Source organism: Babylonia areolata, chromosome 15 (assembly GCF_041734735.1).
Source record: "Babylonia areolata isolate BAREFJ2019XMU chromosome 15, ASM4173473v1, whole genome shotgun sequence".
Taxonomy (NCBI): Eukaryota; Metazoa; Mollusca; class Gastropoda; order Neogastropoda; family Buccinidae; genus Babylonia; species Babylonia areolata.
Window position 1 is genome coordinate 13209038 of NC_134890.1, and position 25035 is coordinate 13234072.

The following is a 25035-nucleotide window of genomic DNA, read 5'->3' on the forward strand; positions in this document are numbered from 1 at the left end:
CAACAACAACAAAAGAAAATCCATACAGTTAAAAATGTCATAAAAGAGAAAACCCAAACTTTTAAAAACTGTCAATAAAAGAAAATCATTACCATTAAAGAATATCAAAAAAGAAAATCCATACAATTAAACATTGTTCACAATAAAAATTTTTAAAAAGAAAAAAAAGAGAGAAGAAAATCCACACACAAAAAAACAACAAAACATGAAAATCCATACATTAAGAAAACAGACTTAAAAAAAAAAAAAAAAAAAAAAGAAGAAAAACCATATTATCAAAGAAAAGTTAATCCCCCAACCCCCCAAAAAACCCATATAAATTTTAAAATGTCAACCACAAAAAAACCCATCAAAACACTAAAGATAATCCATACAATAAATAAAAAATATTTTTAAAAAAACAACCAAAAAACCAACCCACCCTCAAACATAAAAAAAAGAAAAGAAAATTCATACAATTAAAAAAAAAAATGTATAAAAGATGTACATTACCAAAAATTGTCAAAAAAGAGAACCCATACAAATAAAAAAACAACAACAAACAATTGCAAAAAAAAAAAAGAAAAAAAAAAGTTATAAACCCAGACAATCCACACACACGTGTGTGTCTACTTGTTGCGGCCGGTGAGGGCGAGGATGAAGATGAAGATGTAGACCACATCCAGGTACAGCTGCAGGGCCCCGTAGATGTATTCCTCCGCTGACAGTTCGTGCTTCCGCCCGCCCACAATCTGCTGCGTGTTGTACACCAGGAACTGGAACAAACAAACAGTGCGCTGTGCTGTGCTGTGCTGTGCTGTGCTGTGCTGTTTGTGAGTGTGCTGTAGTGTGGTGTTGTGTTGTGCTGTGCTGTGTGATGGTACTGTGTTCTGTTTGTATTGTGCTGTTTGGTGTTATGCTGCATTGTGTGATGGCGTGTTGTACTGTGTTGTCTTGTATTGTGTTGTTTGTATTGTACTGTGTGGTGTGGTGTTGTGCTGTGCTGTGTCGTGTGATGGTGTGTTGTACTGTGTTTGTACCGTGTGGTGTGGTGTTGTGTCATGTTGTGCTGTGTCGTGTGATGGTGTGTTGTACTGTGTTCTGCACTGTGCTGTGTGGTGTGGTGTTGTGTGGTGTCATGTTGTGCTGTGTTGTGTGATGGTGTGTTGTACTGTGTTCTGCACTGTGCTGTGCTGTGTGGTGTGGTGTTGTGTCATGTTGTGCTGTGTCGTGTGATGGTGTGTTGTACTGTGTTCTGCACTGTGCTGTGTGGTGTGGTGTGGTGTCATGTTGTGCTGTGTCGTGTGATGGTGTGTTGTACTGTGTTCTGCACTGTGCTGTGTGGTGTGGTGTGGTGTCATGTTGTGCTGTGTCGTGTGATGGTGTGTTGTACTGTGTTCTGCACTGTGCTGTGTGGTTTGGTGTTGTGTCATGTTGTGCTGTGTCGTGTGATGGCGTGTTGTACTGTGTTCTGCACTGTGCTGTGTGGTGTGGTGTTGTGTCATGTTGTGCTGTGTCGTGTGATGGTGTGTTGTACTGTGTTCTGCACTGTGCTGTGTGGTGTGGTGTTGTGTCATGTTGTGCTGTGTCGTGTGATGGTGTGTTGTACTGTGTTCTGCACTGTGCTGTGTGGTGTGGTGTGGTGTTGTGTCATGTTGTGCTGTGTCGTGTGATGGTGTGTTGTACTGTGTTCTGCACTGTGCTGTGTGGTGTGGTGTGGTGTGGTGCCTTGTTGTGCTGTGTCGTGTGATGGTGTGTTGTACTGTGTTCTGCACTGTGCTGTGTGGTGTGGTGTTGTGTCATGTTGTGCTGTGTCGTGTGATGGTGTGTTGTACTGTGTTCTGCGCTGTGCTGTGTGGTGTGATGTTGTGTCATGTTGTGCTGTGTCGTGTGATGGTGTGTTGTACTGTGTTCTGCACTGTGCTGTGTGGTGTGGTGTTGTGTCATGTTGTGCTGTGTCGTGTGATGGTGTGTTGTACTGTGTTCTGCACTGTGCTGTGTGGTGTGGTGTTGTGTCATGTTGTGCTGTGTCGTGTGATGGTGTGTTGTACTGTGTTCTGCATTGTGTTGTTTGTATTGTGCTGTGTGGTGTGGTGTGGTGTCGTGTTGTGCTGTGTCATGCGATGCAGTGTTGTACTGTGTTCTGTATTGTGATGTTTGTATTGCGCTGTGTGGTGTGGTGTTGTGTTGTGTTGTGTTGTGCTGTGTCGTATGATGGTGATTTGTACTGTGATGTGTTTGTATTGTATTAGATTGTGTTGTAATATATTGTGCTGTGTTGTATTATCTAGTGCTGTGTTGCACTATGTTCTGTTGTACTGTGTTGTTTACATCGTACTGTGTGGGGTTGCTTGTTTTGTGCTGTGTTGTTGTGTTGTGTTGCACTTTGTTGTGTCATTTCTATTGTATGGTATTTCTCAAATTCTATTCTACTGTGTTGTGTTGTGCTGTGTGATAATGTGTTGTATTGTGTTGTGTTGTGTTGTACTGTGTCGTTTGTACTGCGTTGTACTGTAGTGTTGCACTGCACTGTGTGATGATGAATGTGCTGTGCAATGTTTTGGGTAATGCTGCTTTTATGTGGTGTCGTTTCATAATCTGTTGTATTATTTTATTTCATTGTATTATGCTGTACTGTATGGTGTTGTATTGTACCGTGTTGTGCTGTACTGTGTTGCGCTGTGTTGTATTGGACTGTACTGCATTAATACAATTTGTGCTGATTTGTATCTATTCATTTGTATAGTATCGTATTACGTTTTCTTAAAACAGATTTCTCTGGGTAAGAATCAAACAGATGTCCCTGGGGAGAGAGTGCAGTCACAGAGCACCAACACCTTTTTTTTTTTTTTTTTTTTTTTAAAATAAATCCTTCTGTTTTTTTCCCGTCTACAATTGTACTTGTTTTACTATCATATTGGATTTTCTACAGATTCTTGCCCTTTGGTTGCTGGGGGTTCTTTTATGTGCACAAACTGCATGCTGCACATGGGTTCTCAGTTTATCCTCTCATCTGACAGGCTGGAACCCAGACCACCACTTAAAAGTTTCGTGAAGGAAGAATAAAAAGTCCCAGTCCTTATGTCAATCATCATATAGAGTATCATATATAGTACTTGTATGGCGCAGACTCCCCAAACAGTGCAGCGCTTTGAGCTTCTAGAGGCGTTTGATTGGCTAAGAGCAGACCGGGCAAGACGGGTCGTCTTTTCACTGTTAGCTGCGCAAAATTTGGCCAAGCAGAGCAAACCGATGGGCCTAGTTTGCATCAGTTTGACATTGTACAGTAGTATATGACACCAAACAGTGAGCTCTATGTGCCTTTCCATGAAACAAAACATGCACATTAATACATAACGGCTGACAACATTTTTGCTCTTACTACAATAAGAATGATAATTGTTGTTCAATGTTGTGATGAATACTCATACACATAAAACATCCTCCCCCCCCACCCCCTACACACAAACAAAATAACACATACTCACTAACACACACACAAAATCACACACACATTCACAAAGAGAAACACACACACACACACAGAAAAGCACATACACACAAAATCATACATACAAACACACACACACACAATCACACACACACACAAAATCACACACAGATTCACAAAGAGAAACACACACGCAGAAAAACACACAAATACACACACAAGCACACACACACACACACACACACACACAGAAACACTCAAGCATGTGCGCGCACACACACGCACACGCATACACACACACACACACACACACAGAGTCTCTAAACTCACCAGAGCAAAGACAAGAGCTCCCAGACCAGCGTAGACAGTGTCCATTATCTGTACATAAAACACAGTCCTTGTTGGTTGGAAACATGGGTATCGAATGAATCCCTATACATGTGCACTGAACTGTATGATTTCATACTGTATCATATCGCACGATTCTTTGTCACAACAGATTTTTCTGTGTGAAATTTGGACTGCTCTCCACATGGAGATTGACTCACTAATACAGAATGCCACTGTTTTTCCCTTCTGCCTATAAGTGTATTTGTTTTCCTATCAGAGAGGATCACTCGACAAAATTTTGCCAGGGACAATCCTTTTGTTGCCTTGGGTTCTCATAAACGCGCTGAGTCCATGCTACAAGCAGGAACTCGGGTTTATCATTTCTTCCAGATCGCTAGCATCCAAACCACCACTCAAGTGGAAGGGGAGAAAATTCTGGTGAGTGCAGGATTCGATCCCGTACCATCAAATATCTCCCTTACCACAGGGCCACCAATCCACTGAGTTGTCTCACATGTACAACACACTCATACTCATTCCCGGAAAACACTTACAAAAAATAGGGAAACAGAATCAACCCACATGAAACTTAAAAAAATGTACGAATCAGAATCAACCTTCAGTCATGATGGGCATGAAATCTTATCCAAAAAATGTGCGAAAATAATTTGCGAGTCCATAGCACGACTCATACACCCATCACAGCCTATAAAAAATGGTATTTTACAAATATGTAAATAAATGAACAAATTCTTTTAATTACAGATACAAAAAAAGATTACAAACAGAAAGATTCGAAGATTCAAAAAAGAGACACACAGAGAGAAAGAGAGAGCGAGAGAGAGAGAGAGAGACTGAGAACAAGATACAGAAACAACGAGAGACAGACAGACAGACGGAGACAAAGAGAGACAGAGAACTCTGAAAGTTTACTGTATGGCCACCAACCTCTACACATGAGGTACAAGGGTAAGAGTATCAAAACTAACTGATTAAGACAACCAATGGAACATACACAAAACAACATTACAGATTATCACTTACATATTGCTGACTGTACTCCTATCAGAGAATACTAAGAGGTTCTCTTCTTTCTGGGGCATAAAATACAAAAATTGCTATATTTCTTGTCTACAAAATTTTATCAGTATGCAACACAGAGCCAGCCATTTTTATGTAAACTGCTGCACTATTTTGACACGTAATTTTCTCAAATACACATTTTTGGAACAGTCTAACAGAAAATTAATTTAGGTTCCTATGCTATCACAAAATGGACAATCCTTTGACATTTCTTTTTATATCTCTTATTTACATTTAAATCATAAATGCCTAATCATTGTGTTATGTAATTTAGCTATTGTAATGACAAGAGAGAGAAAGACAGAGACAGAGATAGAGAGAGAGACAGAGACATGCAAATAACAGCGTACATGGTTGTATCCCCAGCTATTGTAATGACAATTATGATACACAATTATATCACAATTATATAATATAATACCTATTGCAATAACCACACACACACACACACCAGACAGAGAGACAGAGACATGCAGATAATAGCGTATGTGGTTGTATCCTCAGCTATTGTACTGATAATCATAATGCACAATTGTATGACAGTTACATCATGTAATAGCTATTGCAATGACAAGAGAGAGACACAGACAGAGAGATACACAAAGAGACAGAGACATGCAGATAGCAGCATGCATGATTGTATACCCATCTATTGTAATGACAGTTATAATACACAATCATATGGCAATTATATAGAGTAATAGCTATTGCAATGACAAGAGAGAGACAGAGACACAGACACAGAGAGAGACAGAGAGTGTGTATGGTTGTATACCCAGCTATTGTAATGAAAATTATAATACGCAGTTATATCACAATTATATAATGTAATAGCTATAGTTATGACAAGACAAGATTAGATAAGACAAAATTATTTATTTCGAGGATAATAAAAGATAAGCACTGGTGTGCTTTTTTACATCCAGTCCCTACCCTAAATAGGGTCCACACTACACAATACTAAATAAAAAATTAAAGCATGGTGTTAACAGAAATACATAAAAAGTAGAAAAAATTAAACACACACACTCACACACACACACACACACACACACACGCACACACACACATAAGTAAGTGTACACACAGGCACAAGCATGGTGTTAGTAAAATACACTGGAAAAAATTAACAAAATGAAAGAAAGAAACAAACACAAAACACACCACACTATACAGACCAGAAGATAGACAGCGGCACACAGAGAGAGACAGAGACACACACACAGAGACAGAGACACACACAGAGACATGCAGATAACGACGCACATGGTTGTATCCCCAGCAGTAGAAGGTGACCATGCAGGCGATGCCAAAGAAGAAGAGAACCATCACCAAGGCAAACAGCAGCCCAGAGCACAGCGTGAAGTCAATCTGTGTGACACCATCCACACACACACACAGACACACACACACACTCACTCACCACACACATACATACACACATACGAACACGCACACACACGCACGAAAGTATGAAAACATGTCTATATCAAATCAGTTGTTCACAGTGCAGCCGATGGTAAAGGGTCATTTGAGAGCTGAATACCTGTCAAGTTGAAGAGAACCAAAAAATAATGCTCAATGGTTGATTCAGAAGGTCATTTCAGAGCTGAATACCTGTCAAGTTGAAGAGAACCAAAAAATAATGCTCAATGGTTGATTCAGAAGGTCATTTCAGAGCTGAATACCTGTCAAGTTGAAGAGAACCAAAAAATAATGCTCAATGGTTGATTCAGAAGGTCATTTCAGAGCTGAATACCTGTCAAGTTGAAGAGAACCAAAAATAATGCTCAATGGTTGATTCAGAAGGTCATTTCTGAGCTGAATACCTGTCAAGTTGAAGAGAACCAAAAAATAATGCTCAATGGTTGCTTCAGAAGGTCATTTCAGAGCTGAATACCTGTCAAGTTGAAGAGAACCAAAAAATAATGCTAAATGGTTGATTCAGAAGGTCATTTCAGAGCTGAATACCTGTCAAGTTGAAGAGAACCCAAAAATAATGCTCAATGGTTGATTCAGAAGGTCATTTCAGAGCTGAATACCTGTCAAGTTGAAGAGAACCCAAAAATAATGCTCAATGGTTGATTCAGAAGGTCATTTCAGAGCTGAATACCTGTCAAGTTGAAGAGAACCCAAAAATAATGCTAAATGGTTGATTCAGAAGTAGTATGGAAGTCAGTTGTGTCCAACTATAACCATCAGAACAGTAGAGATGGCAACTGCTGTCCCAACTATCTGGGCTAAAATTTGATTATAGTGGAGAGAGTGTGACATCCCCGCTCTCTTTCCAAAGAAGGTTATAGGTCAGTTTTGATGGGAATGTTCCCATAGACCAACTAGCCTCCACGGCTGCAGCACTAAGAGCAAGTGCAATCTTGCCTCCTAGTTTCAGAGTCACAGTCCTTCACAAAAGACTAGGCTGTAACAGAATTCCAATTGCAGAGAAGAAATCACTGTTCTGTGTTCATGTTGATTTTATCTATCTTTGACAATGCCCATGAAAATGTGAACCTCCATGTCACTAAGGCATTTATCTGAGGATCTCGAGTTTGAATCTTGGTCATAGTACCTCCTTCGTGTGTATGTGCATGCAGAAGATCAAACACGCACGTTAAAGATCCAATAATCCAAGTCAGTGTTTAGTGGATTAAGGAAACAAAAACATCCCCAACATGCACCCCCCCTCCCCCACTCCCCTCCGAATAGGGAGTACCACGACCTAAATGGCAGAAATAAAAGTCATGCATGTAAAAAGCCCACTCGTGTATAAGAGTGAACAAGGGGGTTGCAGCCCATGATAAAAAAATAATTTAAAAAAAAATTTAAAGGCATTTCTGGCAATGACATCATACAGTTTCAGTGTCAGTGCAAGCATGCCTACCCCCAAAATTCACTTTTCGGGAACAACACACATATAATCTGGGACAGGGTATTATTGTCCGGCAGGAGTATCTCAGCAAACATACACAGTCGGTGCTTACCCACATGTGCACTGGTCTTGCTGAAGTCACTTCGCCAGTGATGAAAATTGATCCAACTTTCACATAATATATTCGGTACTGTTTAGACACTTCCGGCTTTTCATGAAGTGGCTTCAGTAATATTCGGCAGCATTTCCTAAAGTCTTAGTGAAGCATTTTCGGCAATGGTTGGAATGCCATCTTAGAGTACACTTGTACCCACTAGATACTTCGTGAAAAAATGTTACGGTCAGATTTTTTTCTTTTCCGGGACATGCAGCAAATATCCGGGACACCCTTCATCAATTTTCCAGGACAAATACAGGCCCTCAGCAACAGTAGGCATGCATGTAAGTGTCACTGACTGAGGATGCACAATGGTCACTATACTGACCTTGGTCTGAACAGCGAAGATGGAGATGGCGAGGCAAACAGCTCCAGTGATGCCCGCCGCCAGCAACACAATCTTGGTGTCATGGAAACTGGAGGGAAAAAAACGTCAAGCACAACACTGATGCTTCTTGTCGGGGCTACGTTATTCTTGTCAAGGTTAGCTTAACTACATCTGACCAACCCAGAATGTTAGTAGCAGTCGTAAGAGTAGTAATAGTAGTAGTATGAGCATTTACGACTAGTCTAGAAAATAAGCCTTAGGCACTGATAAATAGAAAACAAAAGCAAAAAAACAAATACACATAATATCAAAAGAGGAAAAACTGAACAAAAGATATAATTCATAACAATAATAATTTTGATAATAATAATTATCATTATGATGATGATGATATTCTTAATAATAATAACATCAGAAACAGAATGAAGTAACGTTGAGCGCAGGGCCCCACACTGACAATGTACAAAACATCTACTCACAGTCACTTCACATAAAACAACATTCACAAAACAATTCACAAACAAGAGAGGCAAGGCCTTCAAGACTCACTTGTGATACACTTTTTTTTTAAATCCAAGCTTTTTATGTATTGAGTATAATTCTAAAATGTAATATTTAAGATGAGAAAGATCAGTTAAAGAAAATTAAGTCCCCTAGCATTAATTACAGAGTAATTTCCCTTTTTTACTATCTGCACCAAAACGTTTGCAAAATAAATAAAACTTCCATGCTTAGCAAAAGAAGTTCCTGTTTGAACAAAAAATGATAATAATGACTGCTCTTGCTGTTGGATCAGAATATCAGATCAAAGTGCCAAGTTTAGAGAATACAAAAAATATAAATATAACAGTAAATGCAGTTTGCATATAATTAGGCTTCTTTTTTTTTTGTGCCCATCCCAGAGGTGCAATATTGTTTTAAACAAGATGACTGGAAAGAACTGAATTTTTCCTATTTTTTATGCCTAATTTGGTGTCAACTGACAAAGTATTTGCAGAGAAAATGTCAATGTTAAAGTTTACCATGGACACAGACACACAGACACAGAGACAACCGAACACCGGGTTAAAACATAGACTCACTTTGTTTACACAAGTGAGTCAATAATCATACACAAAAACTGCCACAAACAGTGGCAGCATAAGGACTTCACAACAACAACAACAAAGGGAAGAATAGAATAGAATAGGTCTTAAATACCACGTGTACCAGGGTCACAAAGAATATTGGGGAGTGGGGGGAAGAAACAATAATTGAAAATCATTAAGAAACACAGATATGCACATCCATATTATTGTACTTAGGTGTAGAGCTTGTGGAGAGGGAGAGGAGTGAGTGAGTAAAGGAGAGAGAGAGAGAGAGAGAGGGAGAGAGAGAGAAAGTGTGTGTGTGTGTGTGTGTGGGTATACCATGCTTCTCTTTCAGTCAATATGATTTTGTGTGAAACCATCAAGTATGTGTAATATACACGGCATGGTCTTGTAAGTGTTCGAACATGCCATTGGGAAGAAGACAAATCAAAAATATGAGAAACAAAGAATATTAAAAAAAAAAAAGAAATGATGATGGAAGGAACAAAAGAAGAATGAAAAAAAACATGAAAAAAAGGGGGAAAAAAAACACACCAGAAAGAACATTCTAGGGATACTGAAACTATCCTGATCATTTGCAGAACTTTTACGCATCCACTGACTTCTCCTTTAAAAAGAAGAAAAAAATTTTTTTTTAATGAAATAAAAGAAACACAGATATAGTAGAAGTTTGGACACATACATGTGCATATCAATATAAGAACTTATGCATGCACACTCACACACACAAACACACACACACACACATACACATGTGCACGTTTGAACACAAGCCACAGGAGCAGGATGCCCTTTATTCCCAGACCCCACCCCCCAAACCCCCACAGCCAAAACTCCCGTTTTCAGGGACGGACAACAAACTGTGCTTTCACAGCCCATCAAACAATGGCACGGATTACAGGATCTTTTATAACTATGTCTGATCTTTTGCTTGCACACCACACACACACACACACACACACACAAGAACACGTTTCTGGAGCTGGCACATCCACTATATGCTGGCTCCAGAGATCAGAAAATGTCCACACTCAACCCATCCTCAAACCATCAATTTACGAAAAGAGATCTGACGCCAACATTCTTAACACTGTCACTTAACATGTCACAATTTCGGCATTTGTTAATTTGGTAAGTTATTAAAACAATATAAAAATAAAAAAGCAGAAAAAGAAAGTACTGTGAATTACCTTGTATGCACCCACCCCCACTTTCCACAATTTTCACTCTGAAGTCAGGGGTGGGCATTCACTGGGTACATAACCCTTTGCTGGAGCCCAGTCACTTACTCTGTTTCACCATGCAGAACTAACACATATAAAAGAACCAGAAATATCATTAAGATAATGTTCTTCTTTTGTTCTTTTTTTTTTTTTTTTTTACTTGAAATGGGGGGTGGGTGTTTATTATTTTACACTCTGCACCAAAATAACCCAAAATGGGGATTGGGGGGTTGGGGTGGGTGGGTGTTCACTAGATATTAGAAGTTTACAAGGTGGTTTACAACAATTCAAAAAATACTCACCTGCTAATTGTAGCTGTCAGATAGGAAAAGGCCACCGTCTGCACACAAACACATAGACACACACACACTCCTTAAACAGGTACAGAAAGTAAATAAATAAACAAACAAACAAATAAATAAACAAATAAATAACAGGGCAGAGATATTTTATCTGACATCCCTGAAACCACCCAAACAACAAAACTCAATCAGCTGTGTGTGTAGCCTTCAGATGTGTAGCTTTAAAAAAAAAAAAAAAAAAAAAACCACTGCAATTATGTCAAGCACTTCCTGAGGACAACATGGACTTGCCACATAAATCAAACCTGCTCTCCAGTATAAATTTCACATTCAGTGTCTCACAGAGGCCTCACTGTATCTGGACAAACCTATATACACTGAAGTACACCAGCAAGGCTCACTTTCATTTTCCAGTCAAACTTGGAGGTAAGGGCAAGACCATATATTTCAAACCTATATTCTCATGGACACTGTATTAGCAGATAAGCGTCTTAACCATTCTACCATCTTCCATTCCCTGAGCCTCTAGTCCTTCTTTGCACACTGAAAAAGAACCCACAGCAACAAAAGGGCTGTCCTCTGGTAAAATGCTGCAGGACTCCACTCTGAAAGGTACACAAATACAACATGCATGCACTCATGTGCTGTGCTGTTATGAACTGACTACTGTAATTCTCTTCTCATAGGCTGAATTCAAAAACTTCAAAACAATGCTGCCCATCTGACTCTCAGAGTCCCACATACTGATCACATTTCTCCTCACCCCCGCACTCTACATTGGCTTCCCATTGAAGTGAGAATTAAATACAAAGTTGCGTGTCTCTGCTATTCTGCTTTCCACTCCACAGGACCTACTTATCTTTCTGACCTTATCAGTGTTTACACTCCGACAAGAAATCTCCGCTCTTCCTCTGATGGTTACCTTTTGAAACTTCCTTGCGTCAATACAAGACCCTATGGTGAACGTTCTTTCTTCTTTGCTGCTCCTCACATCTGGAACAACCTTCCTTATCATATCCGTGCATCTGATTCTATTTCTGCTTTTCGCTCATCACTAAAGACTCATCTTTTTAAAACCTATCTATAAGTACTCTCAGCTTCCTCTTCTCAAACACCACCCATGTCAGCTCACTTTGGATGTATGTAGAGTGGGAAAGGGAGAGTGTGAGTGGGGGGAGGGTTTTTTGAGAAAGAGTGGCCATGAATGTTTTATGTTACTTGTAATATTTTTCTTTCATGTAAAGCCCCCTGAGCTCTTAGTGAGAATGGGTGCTGTATCTTCTTCTTCTTCTTCTTCTGCATTCACTTGTATGCACACGAGTGGGCTTTTACATGTATGACCTGTTTTTACCCCGCCATGTAGGAAGCCATACTCTATGTTTTCGGGGGTGTGCATGCTGGGTATGTTCTTGTTTCCATAACCCACCGAACGCTGACATGGAATACAGGATCTTTAACATGCGTATTTGATCTTCTGCTTGCATATACACACGAAGAGGGTTCAGGCACTAGCAGGTCTGCACATATGTTGACCTGGGAGATCGTAAAAATCTCCACCCTTTACCCACCAGGCGCCGTCACCGTGATTCGAACCCAGGACCCTCAGACTGACAGTCCAACGCTTTAACCACTTGGCTATTGCGCCCGTCGGGTGCTATATAAATGTACATTATTATTATTATTATTATTATGTCCTAACTACGGTGTTAGGTTATGCTGCTGGTAAGGCATCTGCCTAGCTGATGTGGGATTTGTCAGAACTCAGTGACACCTCCCTGAGAAAGTGAGACTGAAACTGCTCTCCAACTTCACAGATGTGGACAGCACCTGTCCATCCCACTCACTGGCTACAGTGTCAGCTATGCAAGCGACCCACACCATCCTCTCATATGAACAAATAAAATGGAAAAAGAAAATGTCAACTAATCACAGAGCGCCTGACAACGAAGCCTTGGTCCTAGGTTCCAGTCAGATGAACCGGGATCAAGCAAGGAATTGATCAACAGGGTGATTGATTTCTGAATGATTGCTGGACTGATATTTTTCTTCGTTTTCCTCCGTTAATAAAAACATACAGCATTTCACTGTGTATTTTCTTTCTTAAAAATAAGTGTGTGCATGCATGCATGTGTGTTTAAGTGTGTGTGCACGCACGTGCACAAGCAGACACACTCATGCATGAGTGGGCATGCACATACTCACACGTGTATGAACACACCAAATTTGACACTGTTTCTACTCATCAACACTGGCAACATGACAAAGCTTTTCTCTGCTCTGCTCATAACTCCACGTGCAAGATATAAACCACTGCAAAACACTTGAGTCATGCGATGTGAAAAATATATGTAATGTGTATCTAAAAACACAGACTGTATAGAACACACTTACAAAGATGGCAAGGAAAAGACATGTAATGTGTATCTAAAAACACAGACTGTAGTGAACACACTTACAAAGATGGCAAGGAAAAGACATGTAATGTGTATCTAAAAACACAGCCCGTAGTGAACACACTTACAAAGATGGCATGGAAAAGACATGTAATGTGTATCTAAAAACACAGCCCGTAGTGAACACACTTACAAAGATGGCAAGGAAAAGACATGTAATGTGTATCTAAAAACACAGCCCGTAGTGAACACACTTACAAAGATGGCAAGGCAGATAAAATTTCCTGGACTCTTTCTCCTGCAAATCAGAAATGTCAAAGTTTATCAAGAGTGTGTGTGTGTGTGTGTGTGTGTGCGCGCACACACGCACACACACGCTCGTACATGCATGCATGCGTGTGTGTGTGTGTGAGTGTGTGTGTTTTGTTTGTAGTCAAGTAAAGTTGTTTAAGATTGTGCAGGTGGATGCCTGATATCAGTATGAAATAAAATTCTGGTGATCCCCTGTGCTTTTAACGTTGAGCATTTCTACGATTTTATTTTTTATTGTTGATGTTGTTGTTGTTGTTGTTGTTGGTGGTGTTTTTTTGTTTGTTTTGTTTTACTTTACTTTTATGTCCTCCATAGCTAAAAAGGGGGTTACAGGATTCAAATATCTTTGAATGTGTGTGTGTGTGTGTGTGTGTGTGTGTGTGTGTGTGTGTGTGTGTTGTTTTACTTTACTTTTATGTTTTCCATAGCTAAAAAGGAGGTTACAGGATTTAAATGTCTTTGAATGTGTGTGTGTGCGCGTGTGTGTGTGTGTGTGTGTGTGTGTGTGTGTGTGTGTGTGTGTGTGTTAATCAAATAACTGTTCACTAAATTTCACTTGTTCCATTATTTCACAAACCTGTCCTCAAAACTAAACTGATCAAATGTTTTACTGTTTAATTTCTTGTTTGTTGTTGTTGTTATTTCACTGATTCATTACTTTGCTCTTTGCTGTTTTACTGGGGTTTTTGTTATATGTGCATGTGGATTCTTTTGTTACTGATGACGTTACTTTCAAAGTACCATGGCGAAGACATTTTTATCCCTTCAAAACCGATCAAGTATTGCATTGTTATTCCACCATACACTTCACCTCTTCACCCCTCACATCTTCACCATCACTACTACAATCACTATCAAGTTTTTAATAAAACATGCATTTGTAAATAAACACAACATACATACAGATACACACAAAGTATGACACACACACACACACACACACAAAGAGAAACTGACGGACAGGATTCCGGGAGTGGGGGAGAAAAATACATGGACAAAAAGATAGAGGGAAACAAACTCTGAAGACAGAATAAGTCCGAGTCCTCTTCACCCCTCCCACATACACGAATGCCATGCACACACCACACACATGTACATACATTCTCACAAAACACACATTCACACACACACACACACACACACACACAAACAGTATCTTGCACACACATTCCATAGTGTGAAGCCTAAATCAATACAGCAAAATAGTATGGAATGGCAGCTGTGCCATTTATAGATTATCCCAATATGCTTTGAACAAGTGTACACATTCTGAGAATTCTATGTTCTATTCAATACATGACTGTTTCGGCACAATTCAATTTTTAATCATTTTTGTATTTATTACATTCTTTCCTTTATCTGTTTGTAATCTGCATTACTCCTAAAGGGGTGAAAGGGAATTAAATCTTGAATCTTGCCCATCACATTTCACAGAAAAAAACACAACAACAACCAAAGACCAAGGCTTACCTGACACTGGGAATGCAGATCAGGACGAAATAGACGATCAAAAATATGACGCTGGAAAAAAAAAAACAAACCAACACCATAGAACATCTTACATTCATCATCATTAAGTATGATTTTTCTTTTGTTTTATTTTCATTGTGCTGTTCACTTGCCTGCTTTTTGTTGATGACAGTTTTGTTTGGCTCTATATTTTTTGGTTGTTGCTGTTGATGCTGTTGTTTGGCTTTTCTCCTTTTTTGCTGCTTTTTTCAAAGATCCCACACATGTAAACCACACCAATAAACACTGGCAATACAATAATTCCATAAGAAAAGCTATCAACATGAAGTCACTGGGACTCCACCCAACAGCACTGACCCTGTATTGACATGACCACATTTCTAGTGCTTAAGGTTAACTCATTCTACTCCAGGTACAAGTTAACTCTTACCATGGTTACTTCCCCTGTGGACCAGGTATGAGTATCGTCGTACCAATACAATGTTCAAATTTTGTTTATTCTTGCTTGGTACAGTTGGCGTTTTAAACTGAGCTGTTTAGAGATTACAGAAGTATGAAAACGAAGCTTTGTTTGACCGATTCATTCAACAATATTCCATCAATTTTCGCCATTTTAGTGAACAACCCTACAGCAGAGGTCTCACGGACTGCTGGTCCAGGGGAGTTGCAGCAGGCATGCAGCTGTGGGGCAGAATGAGTTAAAGGTCCCATAGCCTTTTACAACCATCGGGGCAGTGAATTCTTATCCACTGTGTCTGGAGCTCGGCACAGGAAGGCAGGGGGGGGGGGGCCCAATCCCCTCCTCCTTCCATTTTAACATTCTCCAGCCGAAGTCAGGTTCTCACTCATTCACACTTGGGTGAAGTGAGGAAGATCCTTTCCCAGGGACAACACACCAAGCTGAAATGGGGCCTCCCATCCTGATCACTGGTGAACAATGGATCAAAAGTCCAACCCTCAATGATTCTGCTATGGTGCCTCCCGTTTCTAAAGGCATATGGTAAAACCCATACCTACTGAAAAGACAACTTCCATGTGTGGCGGTCAGGAAGACCATACTGTTTAGCATTATGTTTCCGTACAATAGTAAACTGAATGAATACAAATGTTCTGAAATATTTATTTTTTTCAAAAAATAGACTAAAGGTACTTATATCTTCTCCTCTGTTTTTAAAATATCAGCTAATTCCTTCCTTACTGACTCAAGGCAGCTTTTAAGTTGCTTTCACTCTTGCATAAGTACCTACAATAATGAAATCTTTGGTATAATTTTGTATATCAAACTGGAACAAATGGTGCATAATAGACTGTATGTGTGTGTGTGTTGATGTTTTGGATGGCTTGATTCTTGAAGTTTCGGACTTCTGAACTTACTACACTCATACATTTAACCCTTTCACCGCCAAGTTCGCATTTATGCACAGGCGTGGTAGAGGACCCATGTCACTGAAAGGTGACCATTCTTTGGTCTGTTATCCATGAACCTACTGCTCTTAATGTTCGGTGGTGGGATAGGCCATATTTTCTATACATCGCAGGGGGAATCCCCAGCTATTCTTAGCCACTGTCTTTTCTGTGTTTATACCACAAGGGAATTTTGTACTCTAAATTGACTGGCGGTGAAAGGGTTAATCACATAATCAAAATTGAAAAAAAACAAAAACAAAAAAACAAAACACCATATGGCACAGTGTTTTGCACAAACTGAATAACCAAGTTGTTGACAAAAAGTGTTCATTTTACACTGTGAACACAGAAAATTGAAACTGGACAGAAACAGAGAGTGGGAGGAAGACCAGGACAGAGACTACACACACAGAAAGAAGCAAAGACAATGACACACAGAGAGAAAGAGAGCAGAGAGAGAGAGAGAAAAAAGGGGTGGGGAGAGAACTGAATTTTCTGAAATCCAATCTCAGTATTACTATTAGAAATAAAAGCACTCTGGCTTATCAAATAAAAAGAATATCATGAGAGGGAGATACAGGAGAGAGAGGCACAGAGAGAGAGAGAGAGAGAGAGAGAGAGAGAGAGAGAGAGAGAGAGATACAGATACTATATTCGAGTACAGAACATTGCCCCTCATGAAAGGATGCAAACGTATGTCACAAAAGCAACAAGTAATATAGCCGAATAGCCAAATGGTTAAAGCGTTGGACTTTCAATCTGAGGGTCCCGGGTTTGAATCTCGGTAACAGCGCCTGGTGGGTAAAGGGTGGAGATTTTTCCAATCTCCAAGGTCAACATATGTGCAGACCTGCCAGTGCCTGAACCCCCTTCGTGTGTATACGCATGCAGAAGGTCAGATACGCACGTTAAAGATCCTGTAATCCATGTCAGCGTTCGGTGGGTTACGGAAATAAGAATATACCCAGCATGCACCCCCCCAAATACGGAGTATGGCTGCCAACATTGCAGGATAAATACAAAACAGCAAGAACAACTGTCATACACATATAATGTTACATGTTTGTCTGAATGTGTATGTGTGCGTACCTGATCTCTGACTGAATGACACAAGAAACGAATGATGAGCGCCCAATGGCAGCTGTCAGTCGGCTCTACCCAGGTAGGCAGCCTGTTGTGTGAATGACCCCGTGTTTATAAAGCACTTAGAGCTTGGTCTCCGATGAAGGACAGATGCTATATAAGTATCCATATCAATCAATCAATCAATCAATATGCTGCCATGTTATCAAGAAACAAACTAAGCTCAGCATTTTAAGACATCAGCATTGATCGCAGTCTGAATGCTTCAAACAGATGAGACTGACAAGTTGCGAATGGTCTGTTCATACCTAGAAGCTATGAGTAACGCTAATCCAAGAGAAACAGACAGAGACAGTGAGATAGAAAGTCCGAAAGATAAAAAAACACACCATGAGAATGAAAAGTAACAATTAAACTTACTAGGCGACAATGTATGTCCAGAGCCCATCTCTCTGAATCCAATTTTTCAAAGGTTCTCTGCAACATAATGTCACAACATCAAAACAATTTCCAGTATCCTGTTTTCATTATTGATGTATCATTATCATTATTATTAGCAGAAGTTTCTCAGTATGATACCATGTAGTATACTGCACTGCACTGCATTGTATTGCAGTGCATATTGCATTGCATTGCATTGCATTGCGTAGTGTAGTGTAGTGTAGTGTAGTGTAGTGTAGTGTAGTGTATTTTTTGCAAACATTTCTCTGTGTGAAATTTGGGTTGCTCTCCACATGAAGAATATACCACCCCAGAAAAGCGCCACACTTTTTTTTTTCTCCTATCTCTGCATGTGTTTCTTGTTTTACTACTAAAACTGACTTTTTTCTACAGAATTTTGCCAGGGAATACCTTTTGTTGCCATGCGTTCTTTTACCTGCACTATGTGCATTCTGCATACAAGACCTCAGTTTAACGTCTTATCCATCCAGAAGACCAGCACACAGACAACCCACTCAACGTCGAGCGTATTTGGGGAGATGGGTGTGTGGGTGGGGGCTGGGGGAGAGGCAGAATTCTGGATCATACACAGGACTCGAACCAGCAGACACTTGCTTCCCAGCTGGGCTCATTACTGCTGGGCCACTGCTCTACCTTGAAGACCGGTGACTGCTTTTTTTGAGTATTATGATGTGGTTTTGTACACTGTGGTACTGGTGTTCAGTATATATGATAGTCAGTCGTGTCCGACTATGACCATCAGAACAGCAGAGGAGGCAAATGCTGTTCTGACTATCTGGGCTAGAATTTGATTTATAGTGGAGAGTGTCTTGCCCAAGTTACATCCCCACTCTCTCGGCCAAGAGGGTTTTAGGACAGTCAGCGTTGGGATGGTTCCCAAAGGCCAACTAGCCCACAAGGCTCTAGCACTAAGAGCCAGTGCATTTTGCCTCCTAGTTTGAGAGTCATAGTCCTTCACAAAAGACTAAGCTGTAAATGATTTCCCATTGACTGGAGAAACCATTGATAATACAGCTCTCACTTTGCTGTTGGCCCAAATGTAAACTTATGTCAATTCTTTTTTTAATTAAAAACCCATGAATTTTACAGTTCTTAAATTAAAAAAACCAAACATACATCCATATAAACAGTAAAATAACATCACTTAGGTGTACATGGAGGTATGGTGATGTGTGATATGTGTGACGAGTGTTGTGTTACATAGGATGGTTTTTGCAAGTGTTATTATATATCTTATGTGTTTGGTTGGATGTCTGGCACAGATATTAGTTTTTCATTTTAGTGTTTAAGATGCATGTTTTACTTGTCGGTCTTTACATTGTACAGTGCAACTGTGCAAGTTTTACATGGAGAGGCGCTCCATAACTTTTGATTATTATTATCATTATTATCATTTTATGTTATTATCATTACTATATCTGACAAATATGAATATTCCTTTGCCCTTACAAGTTTGAAAGAAACACATGCACGGACACAGTTTCAGAATTCCCTTATGAAATTTTTTTTAAAATTAAAAACCCATGAATTTTACAGTTCTTAAAGTAAAAAAAAAAAACAACAAACATACATCCATATAAACAGTAAAATAACATCACTTAGGTGTACATGGAGAAATAATGATTTAAAAACCAAATATACCAGAAATATTGTATGCATTTGTGAACAAAATATCATCCCTGAACATGTCCTCATCTGCAATGTTAAGAAACAATATATCCCAGTGCTTAAAAAAAAATCAAAGTATTTCTAAATCATTACATTAATACAATATTTTTTTGTCTCGTTAAACAGTCCAATCAATGAAGGATTTGTCATCTTGTTCCTGATCTAAAAGTCATTAATGACAAAATATTAAAGCATTTAGAAATTATCACTCACATGTGCATGCTTGCACACATACACACACACACACACACACACACACACACACACACACACAAGAGCACACACAGCATACACACTCAAGCTACTTTTCCTATATCCAGTTCACTATACCACCACCAACCTTTCAACTTCTTACCACCTACACCACATCTGCAAAGCAGATACCTGACCAGCAGCGTAACCCAATGCACTTAGGCTTTTTTTTTTTTTTTTTTTAAACTGATGATGAACATCTGACAAGTTCAGTGCAGGAGATAAAGCCCCAGTCACATCCAGCATGACAAATGGCCTTCTCTTAGCGATGAGGTCATCAAACCTTCAGGTCTGTTGTTTCTTCTCTTTGGAATCTGGTTCTCAAGAACAGTAGAAAAACATCCCACATGCTCTTAAAAAAAACTATAAAAAAAATCTTTAAAAAAGCAGTAAAAAGCATATCACTTCAACTATTAGGTGAAGTTATGGGTTGTTTTTTTTGTGCTTTTTTAAATACCAGTTGCTGTGTGTGTGTGTGTGTGTGTGTGTGTGTGTGTGTGTGTGTGTGTGTGTGTGTGTCTGACAACATTCCTGACTCCACCTCTCCTTAACTTTTCTTTTAAACAAAATTTCTTTACATGTCTCTACAAGGTTTCAAGTGAAAGCTAGGGAGGTTGTTCGCCTGTCCAGTTGGTCTTCTCAGCTTCCTCCCTTTGGATATCAAATCCTGCCGACTTTCCCCCATCCCCACACAAACAACTGCAATAAACCTCAATCCTAGCACACCCAGGCAGTTACTCCCCCCCTCCCACCCACCCCCATCTCTCTTCACCCTCTCTCTCATACAAACACACTCAAAGATGTTTTTGTGTGATTAAAAATGTTTACAAATATGAAAAAAAAAAAAAAAAAACTCACAAGAAGATGAACAAAGCGATGAATCCTATTGTCACACACAGCTGTACTGTCAAAATCAGGTATACCTGTAATTCAAACACACAGACAGCATCGTTAAAGGTATATCTGTAATTCAAAGGTACACTTGTCATTCAAACACACAGATAGCATTATCAAAGGTACACCTGTGATGCAAACAAACAGACAGTATCATCAAAGGTACACCTGCAAATCGAACACACAGACAGTATCATCAAAGGTACATATGAAATTCAAATACACGGACAGTATCATCAAAGGTACACCTGAAATTCAAACACACAGACAGTATCGTCACAGGTACACATGAAATTCAAACACACAGACAGTATCATCAAAGGTACACATGAAATTCAAACACACAGACAGTATCATCAAAGGTACACATGAAATTCAAACACAGAGACAGTATCATCAAAGGTACACCTGAAATTCAAACACACAGACAGTATCATCAAAGGTACACCTGAAATTCAAACACACAGACAGTATCATCAAAGGTACACATGAAATTCAAACAGACAGACAGTATCGTCACAGGTACACCCGTAATTCAAACACACAGACAGTATCATCAAAGGTACACCTGAAATTCAAACACACAGACAGTATCATGAAGGTGCAACTGTAATTTAAACACAAAGACAGTAGCATCAAGGTACACCTGTAATTTAAACACACAGACAGTATCATCAAAATACACCTGTAATTTAAACACAAAGACAGCAGCATCAAAGGTACACCTGTAATTTAAACACACAGACAGTACCATCAAAGACACACATGTAATTCAAACAGACAGTATCATCAAAGTACACCTGTAATTCAAACACACAGATAATATCATCAAAGGCACATATGTAATTCAAACACACAGACAGTATCATCAAATATACACCTGTAATTCAAACACACAGACAGTACTGTCAAAGGTTCATATGTAACTGAAACACACAGACAGTTTCATCAAAGGTAACCTCCTATTAGTCAAACACACAAACAATATCAACAACAGAAACATAAAAAATGATAAAACAGCACAACTTCAGTCCAGAAACTACTTCATATCTTACAAAGGTAAGATTTCTTTTTTAAAGTAATAACGATTCCCTTTGACTGCTGAAACTTAATGAAATGAGATCAGTCTGGAATGGACTTGAAAGGCAAGTACGACTATTTGTGTATTTATCAATGGTGTAACTGATTTTAATCAACAAAATATTGCAGTCACAAGAGGAAGAAATCCAAATACAAAATGGTGACAGATGTCTTGTAACCAGTCTTATCTCACTGAGGTGACAGCCCTTCACAGATAATAACAACAATAATAATGATAGTATTTATACAGCGCTGAACCTTGTGCAGAGACAAATCTAAGTGTTTTCACACCAGTCATTCACACGCATGCATTACTCTAAAACTGAAGAAACTGAAGACAAGGAAGAGGCAGGGGAGGGAGGTTATCTTGTGAAGAGGTGGGTTTTAAGGCCAGACTTGAAAGAGCTGAGTGCAGAGACCTGACGAAGCGAAAGAGGAAGTTCATTCCAAATGCAAGGTCCAGAGACTGAGAAAGGACGGTGTCCAACAGTAGTGTTTGAATCTGGGTATGTGTAAACAGAGTGGGTCTGAAGCTGATTGCAGAGAGCGAGATGGAGTGTAGAGGTGAAGCCAGCCACAAAGATAGGAAGGGGCAGAGTTGTGAATACATTTATAACATAGTGCTGATCTTATACTTTATTCTGTGTGAGACAGGGAGCCAATGGACAAGTTGCAAAATAGGAGTGATGTGCTCAGATCTTTTCTTTCTGAGGACAAGTCGGGCAGCAGAGTTTTGTATGCGCTGAAGGGACTGAATGCATGAAGCAGGCAAACCAGACAATAGGGAGTTACAGTAGTCAAGGCGAGAGAGAATGAGAGAAACGACAAGTCTAGATGCTGCGTTGGTGAACAGATATTTCCGAATGGAACTGATGCATCACAATTGACAGTAGCAGGATTGACAGATGAGCATACTTGTCAAAAGCAGTCAAGGCATTCATAACATCATCATAATGAGTATCGTCCACAATAACCAGAAGCAAATCCTGCTATAATTATGTAAAGATTATGATGTTGCATTACCAAAGTGTTATAACACATGTGGTGGTTCTCACTCACCAGCTATATCACATACACACCAACTTGTTTCAACTGTGACATAAAAGATCTGTGTCAGTTCCTGTCACATCAAAATACACCCTGAAACCCACCAATGATTAACTCTTTTGCTGCCATGTTTCTATGTGGAAAAACATTCTCCAGTGCCAAATATTTTAGACTGCACACTCAAAACAACACAGTGGACTTGTTCACTTTAAACTCGGTCAAGGATGGAAGGTTGGTCAATTTCCTATCGCACAGAAAAGTTGACTGCAGCTATCAAGCTTTGTTACACTGTGAAAAACGGTCCATTAAAAATGACCCCTCGATGTTGATTAATTTGCCTATGGTGGTGAACTGTCGAGTCGACTTTAATCTTTAACTCATGGGAGTTAAAAAGAGTTAACAAAATCACAGCAAAAACAGAAAAGAAACAGAACACTGCAAAAAGTACAACAGTTAAAGCAGAAACAACCTGATCAAACTTGAAGTGAAAATGTACCTTTTTTATGAAGGCCCTACGGATTGCTCTGTCGGAAAAGGAAGAGCTGTAACTGTAATGAGCCGCCCCCAAGGACCGATTGCCTGCAGTGTGGTCACTGAAATCTGTCATAAAACTGGTCGGCTGAGTCTGGGTTGCTCCGGAAAGAGGTTGACCTTGGAACAAAGCATCACACAGGTGTAGAGAGATTGGATATTAATTTTGCAAAACACACTTTTTTTTTCTATTATTTGTTTCCGTAACCCACTGACAGGATGTCTGATAACATGAATAATTATGCATCGCCAATGCTTTATAAGTAGAAATAACACATCGCATGTTTGTCAAGTGGGTCCCTTTGAAACATTCTAATAACTTCTAAAGCAAACACATAGAATAAGCAAAAAACATGTATCAGAACTTCTATCTGACAATACGATAATCTGCTACAAAGAGTTGTTTCCCTTGGCCACCACAGCTCAGAAACCTAGGCAACTTTGACAAGGTACACCTGCCTTTGTATACAGATTTAACTAGAATGTGCAGCATCAGAGTGACCCCCTAGAATTAAGGTAAAAGCCCTTAAAACCCCCCAGGCTTACTTCTCAAAATCCCAGGCTGCCCAAATGATGAGATAACTCGTCAGAAAGCATGTACACTTTGCTGCCACAATGACGAGATAACTCGCTATCGAAATATTCTGACTTTTCTGAGTTCACTGACAAAAATACTGGTAGCTTTAGTTTGGGGAATCATTCTAGATTCTATTCATAGCTAGAAACCCCACTACGTCATGAGGCAGTCCTTTATTTGAACATTTTGGATGGGTTACAGCTGCAGTGTTTATGCCTGGCTCCTCACTCACTCAGCAAACTGTCGGAGACCGTGCTCAAGACATGCAATCATGGTGCACTAAATCAACTAATATTGCTTTCTTTAGCTGATGCTCAGAAAGAATTGAAGCATAAATTCGAAGGAGAAGGCAGTGATGAACTTTTATCGGACAATTTGATAGAAAAAAAAGGGAGCAATGAAGAGACTGACTAACATACGATTATCAATGAGTGATGCTGTCTGTACAGCTGTAACAGACGACAGAAAGTGACCAAATTATTAGCATTATTAGTGATCAACATTCTTGGCACTCAACCAATGCAGTCTGATGAGAACTGGATAAAGTGACCGTATGAGAGGGGTGAAGAGGTGCGGGGGGTGGAGACCAAGGGGGCGTGGCCTAACATCCATGTGTTACCACTTGGAGTAGTCACAATGCACTGTGTATCTGTTTCTTTTTCTTTCATTTTTTTGTGGTTGTTTTAGTATAACTTGTGTGTATAGGTATTATCCATTTCTCCAGAAAATATATCATAGTGTTAATTACCTGACCAATGTTAGCAATGAACAAGTTAAAAATGTGACAAAAATCAAAACACTGATTTCAAAAAAACAGCATGTCACTGAAAATATATGAAATTGGAAAAATTCAAGCGTTTTGTATTTTTTATTCATTTACCTTTTAGACAGTGTATTCTTTTATGGGTCTTTCTCCAATAACAAAGAGCGCAGAAATTTTTGAAAATATATACCCATTTTTTGTGAAGAAACCCTGGCAAACAGATTTCACTTAAATCTTATTTCCCTGGCGGAGATCTTCCATATGCATGTATACTCCTATCAAC

At 39.4% G+C, this 25035-nt stretch overlaps 1 protein-coding gene across 1 annotated transcript in view; it reads right to left on the reverse strand.

Moving 5' to 3' along the window:
• Nucleotides 1-555: 555 nt before the first annotated feature.
• The window catches only part of LOC143290187 (protein lifeguard 2-like), a 33869-nt gene continuing 9389 nt past the window's right edge, over nucleotides 556-25035 (reverse strand). The window contains exons 6-15 of the mRNA XM_076599502.1: nucleotides 23378-23532; nucleotides 20719-20783; nucleotides 17899-17955; nucleotides 14989-15039; nucleotides 13465-13504; nucleotides 10814-10851; nucleotides 8198-8285; nucleotides 6110-6214; nucleotides 3761-3808; nucleotides 556-755 (exon numbers count right to left, since the gene is read on the reverse strand). Of these exons, the coding sequence (XP_076455617.1) occupies nucleotides 609-755; nucleotides 3761-3808; nucleotides 6110-6214; nucleotides 8198-8285; nucleotides 10814-10851; nucleotides 13465-13504; nucleotides 14989-15039; nucleotides 17899-17955; nucleotides 20719-20783; nucleotides 23378-23532 (794 nt within the window). The 3' untranslated portion in view covers nucleotides 556-608. The remainder of the gene's footprint in view (nucleotides 756-3760; nucleotides 3809-6109; nucleotides 6215-8197; nucleotides 8286-10813; nucleotides 10852-13464; nucleotides 13505-14988; nucleotides 15040-17898; nucleotides 17956-20718; nucleotides 20784-23377; nucleotides 23533-25035) is intronic.